Source organism: Trichechus manatus, unplaced genomic scaffold (genome assembly GCF_000243295.1).
Source record: "Trichechus manatus latirostris isolate Lorelei unplaced genomic scaffold, TriManLat1.0 scaffold00089, whole genome shotgun sequence".
NCBI lineage: Eukaryota > Metazoa > Chordata > Mammalia > Sirenia > Trichechidae > Trichechus > Trichechus manatus.
The window spans coordinates 7450971-7461517 of NW_004444025.1; the positions used below are offsets into that span (position 1 = coordinate 7450971).

Consider the following 10547-nt stretch of genomic DNA (forward strand, 5'->3'; position numbering starts at 1 on the left):
ATATATATATATATATGTACGACTTAACGACTGTGCCACCAAGGCTAACTCTCTACAGAAGCAGACTATCACATTTTTCGTCCTTGGAGCCGCTGGTGGTTTAAGCACTGACCTTTCAGGTAGCAGTCAGTCGCTTTAAATACTGCACCACCAGGGCTCCTTGAAAACAATATAGAAATAATAATAACAAGAAAAACAATTTAAAAAACCCAAATCCATTACCGTTAAGTCAATTCCAACTCATAGCCACCCTATAGGACAGAGTACAACTGCCTCATAGGGTTTCCAAGGAGTGGCTGATGGATTTGAACTGCTGACCTTTTGGTTAGCAGTCTGACAACCACTCTACCAGGGCTCCATATTTGTATACATATATATAATATTTTAATCTCACCCTATCTCCAAACTTGCAGTTAATGGCACCACCATACACCCAGCTGCTTCTTTCCAATTCTTATGTCCATTTTTTTTTAATCTTTCTCTCACACTCACATGCCATTCATCAGTGGTATTGTCAGATCTACTTTCAAAATATATTTCAAATATGACCACTTTGTTATATCTCCACCATCAACATCATAGCTGAAGCTTCCATTATCTCTCACCTAAGTAACTAAAATAGCCTTCTAACATATCTTAGTGCTTCAACTCTTCTAAAAAAAAATCAGGATGCACCTCTCCATAAACACAACTCTTTGATGGATTTGTATTACAAATAGACTGAGAATCTGAATATTTATTAGGTCCACAGTGCTCTCAATGATCTCATCCCCCGCTACCTCTCCAAACTCATTTTCTGCCAATTTCTTCTTAATTCATGTCAACCATACTAGCCAACTTACATTTCCTACTTAGTCAGTAAGGTCCTGCCTTCTTTTATAAATCATAGAGTATATTAACATATATCAGTATAAATTATAGAAATGAATCAGTGTTTACTAACGGATCATATTTGCAATCTTATATCAATTCAAGTACATAAATGAAATTTGAAATAAATCAGGAATAAAGCAAAGCTCTGATATAGGGCTTATATCAAGCTACTTGGTCATGTTCGTAGCCATTAAATTTATGATTAAGAGTATAATATTTGCTGTACGTGAATAACAAGTTTCTATGTCATTGATAAATAACTACACAGATGATCTGATTACAAATTATAAGATGGCTAATTTTTCAGTTTCCAAAAGTTATATGTGGCCTGATTGTTGATATTCTAAAGCTGAAAGAGTAATTTAAATTTCCTATGCTTAAATTTTCCAATTAAAAACAGTTACTTTATAATAGTTCATGAGGAAAAAGTAGTACTAATTTATAGTATATATTCACTTTGGCACTTTTTTTTTTAATGTAAAAGCTTTCACATAAACATAAAGATCCAAAAGGCAAAAAATTGAAACCTCGACTAAACTAAAAAAATGGAAGCCTCGCTTTCCTAGACAACTGTGATGTTCTTTGAACACCTAGTGAAGCAAAAACAAAAAAAAGTATATATATCTATACACATATATGTGTATAGATATATATATATATCAACACCACACCTCTTACCGTTCACTTGGAAGATGTGAGTCTGATAGACGTGTTCATAGCCCTCCGCATAGCAGGTATAATTGCCCATGTGAGTTGTGGTAACCTTAGTTATATACAAAGACCCATCATCTCCAAAGTCCTATAGGAAAAAGCAAAATAAAATAAAATGAAACAAGATTTTGCACTTGAAATGTATTGTAAAAGTACATTTTAAAGGTGTATTTTGGAGCCAAGTAAATCAACTAAAACATTGTTTTAAAATTATCAACATGATCATTGTTAGGCCTATAAAGTGGAGGACCTATAATTACCATTTTCTCAAGACATGTTTTGTTTAAAAATTGTACTCTCACTCATGAATACAGCTTTTAGATATTTATTATAAATACATGAATTTATATATAAAGTAATTTAAAGTCCATATATTTATTTTATTTTTGAATTACACATTTAAGATTAATAAAGTTATAGCATACATTTTCTAATTTGTAGCTAAAATGAACAAAACAGCTCTTAATCATATTCTTCACACTTGTAATTATCTATTAATTTTTAGGACAAAGTACAACTGCCTCATAGGGTTTCCAAGGAGTGGCTGGTGGATTTGAACTGCTGCTACAATAGCTCTTAACCCCTGGGTCACAAGGACTTGTTAATAATATACATCCACAGATAAGATCACTAAAACAATGTGTTCTTAAGGGAAAAATTTACAGTCATATTAATATAATTTTTTTTAAGTCCAGAAATAAACAATACATTAGAATAAAAGAGCCATACCATTTTAAACCTCTGGGGACAAATATATAACCATTGTGGAAGGGGGGAAGAAAAACAAAATCGTTCTAGCATTATCAGTCAAAATCAAATCCAAGAAGTACCCCTATAACAGCAGAGTAAAGGCTTCAGAATAGGCAATGAATGTTGTTAGGTTGTTAGAGACCACTGAGTTGAATTTCAACTTGTAGCGACCCATGTAACAGAGTAGAAATCCCTCATAGGGTTTTCTAGGCTGTAATCTTTATGGGAGCAGATCACTGGCTCTTTTTCCAGCTGAGCCACTGCGTGGGTTCAAACTGTCAACCTTTTGGTTAGCAGACTTCTGCTCTTTAAGCAACGAATACACTGGCAAGAATTGTCCAAATCAACATTTTAAGATGGAAATTAAACAAAGGCTTGCAACAATCCACGGAGTACTTATAAAAGATTGCTGAACCTTGGTAAGAAGTGATCTTTGTTGTATTTTAACTTGTCCTATATACCCCTTTTTCACAGCTTCTAGTGGCCTTGAAACCAACAGTCTTGCGCTAGGCTAGCTGTGAAAACCACCATGCGTAGCAGACACTGCACGGGGAAGAACAGATTCAGAGTTCTCCAATGGCCCCATCCACAGAAAATTGCCACTGTTTGATTTGTCTGGCAGCTTCCTGAAAACCTCCATTCTGAGTAATTTTCTTTATTTGAGCAAGACTTAAAGCTTTCTCTGTGTGATAAGTCCTACCCTTAAGGCCCTTGTTGAAAAAAATCAGCATAAATTGTTTATCCTCACAGTTTCCTGTGGCAGAGATCCAGGTTGAGTATGACGATAGGCTGAGCAAAAAAAATTAAAAGGAAAACTGGGAAGAAGATGTCCACAGGGGACTAGGAAAAGCTCTGCACATTCCTGGGAATTGAGAAGGCATGCACCTGTGAAGAACAATGCAGGTGCCCCGCAACCACCTGAGAATTCCTGATTTCTCATCTCTGGCTGACCTTGAGGCTCCGCACAAGCAGAAAGTGAAGGCTAAGGCAAATTGTGAACTGCCTGCAGGAGCACTGAATGCGTGATATCAAACAAAGCGCTTCAGCAAAGCCTGGGAGATTGAATGATTCAAGGAATTTAAGGAAATCTCTCTCCAGTCATTAGCTGACCACTAAGGTAACGAGAAAAACTTCCAGTGGATATACATAGCCAAGAAGAGACTTTACAGAATTAGTATGGGGGGTCATTAAATACAGTGACAACAACAATAAACATCAACAACAGCAAATCCAGGAGATGGGACAGGGAAAGATTATATTCCTGTGGTTGCCACATTATATCACTTAAAATGTGTAGTTTTCAGCAAAAAAAAAAAAAAAACAATAAATGAAACGTAAAGAAACAGGAAACTATATCCCACACATACATACACACACACACACAAAAACAAGTCAGCAGAGGCTGTCCCTGAGCAATCACAGAAATTGGGCCTCTTAGACAAAGATTCAAATTTAGCCGCATAAATATATTCAAAGAACTAAAGAAATTTATGGCTAAAAAATTAAGGAAACATATGGAAATAATGTCTTACCAAATAGAAACTATCGATATAAAGGCATAGAAATTATATCTAAAAAGCATTAAATAGAAATTCTTGATTCAAAGTACAATAATTGAAATGGAAAATTAACTAGAGGGGCTCAACAACATTTTGAAATAGCAGAGAAAGAATCAGGTAACTCGAAGATAGGTCAACTGAGATTTTCCAGTCTGAAGAGCAGAAAGAAAAAAAAGAAAGAAAGAAAGAAAAATGAACAGAGATTCAGAGACTTGTGGCACCCATCAAGTGTACCAACATATCCATAAAGGAGTTTCAGATGAGTAAGAGAGAGAGAAAAGGGAAGAGAGAATATCTGGGGAAAAAATGGTTGAAAATGTAACAAATTTGATGACAAACATTAATCTGGCCATATACAATCAACAAGCTCCAAGTGGGGTAAACACAAAAGAGCTCCACATCTAGATACATCATACTGAAATTGTCAAAAGCTAAAGCCCGAGAGAATCTTGAAAGTAGTAAGGGAAAATTTATTTATAAGAACTATGAAAATTTTAGAAGAAAATCTTCATAACCTTGGATTAGGCAATAGTTTCTTAGATATGACACCAACATACAAGCAACCAAAGAAAAATAGATAAAATGGATTTTACTAAAATTAAAAGAAAAAAAAAAACTTTGTACCTCAAAAGACACTCTCAGGAAAGTGAAAAGACAGCCCACAAAATGGGAGAAAATATTTGCAAATCATATGTGAGGAGGGTTTCATATCCAGAACACATAAACAACTACTACAATTCAACAGTAAAAAGACAAATAAAAAAATTAAAATAATGGATAAAGAATTTTAATAGACATTTCTCAAAAGAAGATTTGTAAATGTCCAATAATCACATGAAAAGATGTTCAGTGTTATTACTTAACAGGTAAATGCAAATCAAAATCACAATGTTATATGACTTCACACCCACTAGGGTGGCTAAAATAAAAAAGACAGATGATAAGTGTTGATGAGGAAGCAGAGAAACTGGTGGGAATACAAAATGGTGCATCTGCTTTGGAAAACAGTGTAGCAGTTCCTAACTAGTTCAAAGTAGAGTTACTATTGTTCTTACTGTTGTTTGCTGTTGAGCCGATTGTAACTGACAGTGACCATATATGACAGAGTAGAACTGCCTCATAGGGTTTCCTAGGCTGAAATCTTTATGGGAATAGATCATCAAGTCTTTTCTCCCGTAGAGCCACTAGTGGGTTAAAACCATCAACCTTTCAGTTAGTACCCAAGTGTTTAACCATTGCATCACCAGGGCTAGAGTTACCATAGGATCCAGCAATGCCACTCGTAGGTATATACCCAAGATAATTCTAAAAATATATCTACACAAACTGTACATCACAGAATTACTCACAATAGCTCAAAAGTAAAAACAAACCAGGGCAGAGCCAACATAGTGCTATAGACAGAAGCACCACACCGTCCCTCCACAGCAAAGACCCAAAAAACTAAGTGAAACAGAGACAAACATCAATCTTGGAACCCTAAGTGTCAAACGAAGAGATAAAGAACTCAGTCAAACACCAAAATGGAATAAGAAACTGACAGAGAACAGAGAATGAGAAGAGATAAGAGCGGAGGTCTCCTATCAGCTAACGCAGCATCTTGCCATCTTGGACTCCTGTCAGAGATCAGTGGACAGGGAGTATGGGAAAGCAGCTTCATGGAGCTCCCAGCAGGAGACAGAGCACGCAGTAACCAGCAATATACACTTTCTCAACCCCCAACTTTCTACCCCTTGCTCAGCCTCTGCCACTTCCCGTCTGGCTACAGTCGCTGGGCCAGGAGGCACCAGCTCCCTGCCACTTGGATTTGACCCGCCCACACTGGCTGGATCCTTCAGTGCCTTTTCTTTGTTGCTCGTGCTGCTTCTTTTGGCTTCCTTGGGTTCCTTGCCTACCTCTCACCTCTGACTACTTTCTCTCAAACATTTGGCTCTGTGTGCCCTCTTTGTTTTTTTTTGACAGGCTATGAAATGCTGCTCCGCTGGAGAACGGCTTCCCTGGTCCATGCCGCCATGCTGGTGGGATCCCCGGGGCCTTTTTTATTTGTTCTTGTTTTTGTTTTGTTTGTTTGTTTTTCTTTTTCTTTTCACAGCTTGGGAGACTTCTAGCTGGGCTGTACTGAGTGAATTGGGAGCCACTTCCCCAGTCTGCACAGCCGTGCCCACAGGATCTCTGCAGGAATTACATTTTTTAGTTCTTTCCTTTTTGCTTTTCTTCATTTCTCAGTTTCTCATCTCTCTCTACTTACTTTCTTTTCCGGTGTCCTGAATACCTGGTGCTGTGTGCCATCTCTGCCTTTCTAGCTGGGCTGTACTGTGTGGCGTGGGAGTCAATTCCCCGGTCTGCGCAGCCGAGCAAGTGGGATCCCTGGGAAACTTTTATTTTATAATTATTATTATTTTTAATTTTTATTTTATTTTTCATTACTCTTTTCCTTTTTGTTTTTATTCATTTCTCAGTTTCTCATCTTTCTCTGCTTTCCTTCCCTTCCTGTCTCCTGAATACCTGGTGCTGTGTGCCATCTCTGCCCTTCTAGACAGGTTGTGCCCCAAGGCTTGGGAGCTACCTCCCTGGATGCTGGTGGGATCCCTAAAGGTTTATCTTTTTTTTTTTAATTTTTTTTTATTTATTTTTCTCTCTCTTTTTTTTAATCCTTTTTGTTTTTCTCCATTTATTGGTTTCTTATCTCTCCACTCCAATGGCAAGCTCCCTCAGCACTTGTTTGTTTGTTTGTTATTTTGGCACCTGTTTCTCTCTCCTCTCTCTCTTCTTTCCTATACCGATCTTAGCTCTGCACATCACAAGCTCTCCCCTCCCTCCTGTCTACCTACACCATGCACTGAACATCAAACCCCCAAGCAGCATGGGCATAGCATACAGGAACCTGCTCTGCATTGACTCCTGGCCCACCCTGCTGGGCCCAGTACATGCCACAAACAACCTATCCCAGCCCCTTCCCTTCAACTGCACCTGCCCTGATGTACCATAGTTGAGTGAGTGGCCTTGCCCATTGGACTAGTAGGTGAAAAGTATCGTGCCCACAGATGAGTAACCAATAAAGAACACAGATCCCACCTGCTCAGACATAGTGAAATAAAACAAAAAAGCAGGATGAAGCAAACAAATCTAAAATCAATAAACGAGGAAAATAACTAATGAATGTCCTGAAGACAGAAGACAGTATCAAAACATTAAAAAAAAAAAAAAAAGACAAGATGGTTCCAGTAGGCATCCAAAATAAAATACCAGATAACTTTTTAGTAGAAGAAAAGTCACTAGAACTACCTGATAAGGAATTCAAATCTAATATTTGGAGCTATCCAAGAATTGAAGCAAAAAGCAGAAAAAAATGAGGAAAAAATAGACATATTCATGGAAAAGGCAGACAAATTCATGGAAAATACAGACAAAAATGGAAGAATTCAGGAAAATAATACAGGAACAAATGTCAAAATAAATTAACAACTAGAAATTATATAAAAATAACAATAAGAAATCTAAAAGATAAACAACAAGATTTCAGAAATGGACAGTGACATAGAAGGGCTGAGGAGCAGGTTTGAAACAATGGAACACAGGATCAGTGAAACTGAAGACAAACACTTGGATACAACTTTGAGGTGAAATCAGAAAAAAGAATGAAGAAAAATGAAGAAGCCCTGAGAATTATGTGTGATACAATCAAAACCAAAAATTTTCGACTGATCAGAGTTCCTGAACAGGGACAGAAAATGGAAAATAAAGGAGGATCATTGAAGAATTGCTGACAGAAAACTTCATTAATATCATGAAAGATGAAAAGCTGACCATCCAAGATGCTCAACAAATGCCATATAGGATAGACTCCAAAAGAAAATCACCACAGCTTATCATAATCACACTCACTAAAAGCAAAGACAAAGAAAGAATCCTGAGAGCAGCTTGAGAAAAATGAAAAGTCACATAAAGAGGGGAAACAATAAAATTGGGCTCTGATAACTCAGCAGAAACCATGCAGGCAAGAAGGTAATGGGATGACATAAATAAAACCTTGAAAGAAAAAAATTACCAACCAAAAATAATATATCCTGCAAAACTCTCTTTCAAGTATGATGGTGAAATTAGAACACTTCCAGATAAACAGAAAATAAGGGCATATATAAAACTTACAAGAATTATTAAAGGGAGTACTTCAGTTTGAGAACAAATAACATCAGACCACTGCTTGAAACTAAGATGCAAGATCGCACCAGCCAGATAACAACCTAGGAAATGGACTCTCAAGGACTATAAAAAATCAAAAGTTTTACAACAGGGAACCAGAGAGGTTAATCTGTAAATGACAACAACATCAAAACAATAAAAGAGGAAATAAACAGTGTAGGTATAGAAATTTCTAAAGGAGAGGAAGGCAAGGCAATACCAAGTAATAATAGACTACTTCAAACCTAAGAAGATAAGGGTAAATTTCATGGTAACCACAAATAAAGTTAGCAATCCTACTCATTAAAATAAAGAAGAAAATCATAACATCTCATTAAAAAGAAAATCTACAAAAACAAAATATATGGCAAATATCCACAAACAAAAGGAATTCAGCACAGCAGAGTAAGAGGAACAAAGAAAATGTCTGCACCACAAAAAAAGCACAAGAAAATGACAGCAATAAACTCACACCTACCAATAATTACACTGAATGTAAATGGCCTCAATGCACCCATAAACAGATGGAGAGTGACAGAATGGATTAAAAAAAAAAAAAAGGAGACACACCTTAGAACAAGATGTACAAGAGACACACCTTAGAAACAAAGATGTAAATTTATTAAAAATAAAAGGATGGAAAAAAATATATGAACCAAACAGTTACCAAAAAAAGAGCAGGAATGGCAATACTAATCTCAGATAAAATAGACTTTAAAACAAAATCCACGATAAAAGTTACAGAAGGGCACTATATAATGATTAAAGGGATGATCCATCATGAAGACGTAAACATAATAAACATCTACATACCCATGACGGGGCTCTAAAATACATAAATTCTAACAGCACTGAAAAGAGAAATTGACACTTCCACAATAGTAGTAGGAGACTTCAACACACCACTCTCAATAAAGGACAGAACATCTAGAAAGAAATTCAAAAAAGATATAGAAGATCTAAAGGCCACAATCCGCCAACTTGACCTCATAGCTATATACAGAACACTCCACCAAACAGCTGCAAAGTATGCATTCTTTTCCAAAACACATGATGCATTCTCCAGAATAGACCACATCTTAGGTAAGAGCAACTCTCAATGAAATCCAAAACACTGAGATAATACAAAGTATCTTTTCTGACCACAACATTATCAAGGTAGAAATTAACAACAGGAAAAGCAAGGAAAAAAAATCAATTACGTGGAAACTGAGTAACACCCTGCATAAAACCACTGGGTAATAGAAGAGATCAGAGATAGAAACAAGCAATTTATAGAATGAAAACACATCATACCAAAACCTTTGGGACACAGCAAAGGCAGTGCTCAGAAGTCAATTTATAGCAATAGATCACACATCAGAAAAGAAGAAAGGGACAAAATCAAAACATTATCTACACAACTCAAACAAATAGAAAGAGAAGAGCAAAAGAAGCCCACAGCCACCAGAAGAAAGGAAATAATAAAGATCAGAGCAGAAATAAATGAAATACAGAATAGAAAAGCAATAGAAGAATAAACAAAACCAAAAGTTGGTTCTTTGAAAGGATCAACAAAATCGACAAAACACTGGCCAAACTGACAAAAGAAAAACAGGAGAGGATGCAAAGAACTCAAATAAGAAATGAAATGTGGTACATTACAACAGACCCAACTGAAGCAAAAAGAACCATAACAGAGTATTATGAAAAAGTACACTTCAACAAATTTGAAAACCTAGAAGAAATGGACAAATTTCTAGATACACACTACCTATCCAAACTAACACAAAATGATGTTGGAAATCTGAACAGACCTAACAAGAGAAGAGGTTGAAAAGGTAATAAAAAACCTCACACACACAAAAAAAATTCCTGGCACAGATGGCTTCACTGGAGAAATCTACCAAACATTTGGAGAAGATCTTACACCAGTACCACTCAAACTATTTCAGAACACAGAAAAGGGGGCAACACTCCCTATTTCACTGTATGAAGTCAACATAACCCTGACAACAAAATCAAGCAAAGAAATAAGAAGAAAAGAAAATTACAGTATTTTCTCATGAATATAGATGAATATAGATGCAATATTTCTCATGAATATAGATGCAAAAATTCTCAACAAAACTCTAGCTAATAGAATTCAGCAACATATTGAAAAAATAATGGGATTCATACCAGGTATGCAAGAATGACTCAACATTAGAAAATCAATCAAGGTAATACACCACATAAAAAAAAATAAAAGAATCACATAATCACCTCAATCGATGCAGAAAAGAATTCAACAAAGCCCAACACTCATTCCTGATAAAAACTCTCAATAAAATAAGTATAGAAGGGAAATTTCTCAACATAATAAAGGACATCTATACAAAAGCAACAGCCAAGATCATTCTTAATGGAGAGAGGCTGAAAACATTCCCCTTGAGAACAGGAACAAGACAAAGATGCCCTTTATCACCACTCCTATTTAACATTGTGCTGGAA

At 36.2% G+C, this 10547-nt stretch overlaps 1 protein-coding gene across 2 annotated transcripts in view; it reads right to left on the reverse strand.

Annotated features, from left to right (window-relative positions):
• The window catches only part of FSTL5 (follistatin like 5), a 903458-nt gene that overhangs the window by 223083 nt on the left and 669828 nt on the right, over positions 1–10547 (reverse strand). For both annotated transcript variants that reach the window (XM_004382055.1, XM_004382054.2), the window contains one exon: positions 1552–1672. In XM_004382055.1, the coding sequence (XP_004382112.1) occupies positions 1552–1672 (121 nt within the window). The remainder of the gene's footprint in view (positions 1–1551; positions 1673–10547) is intronic.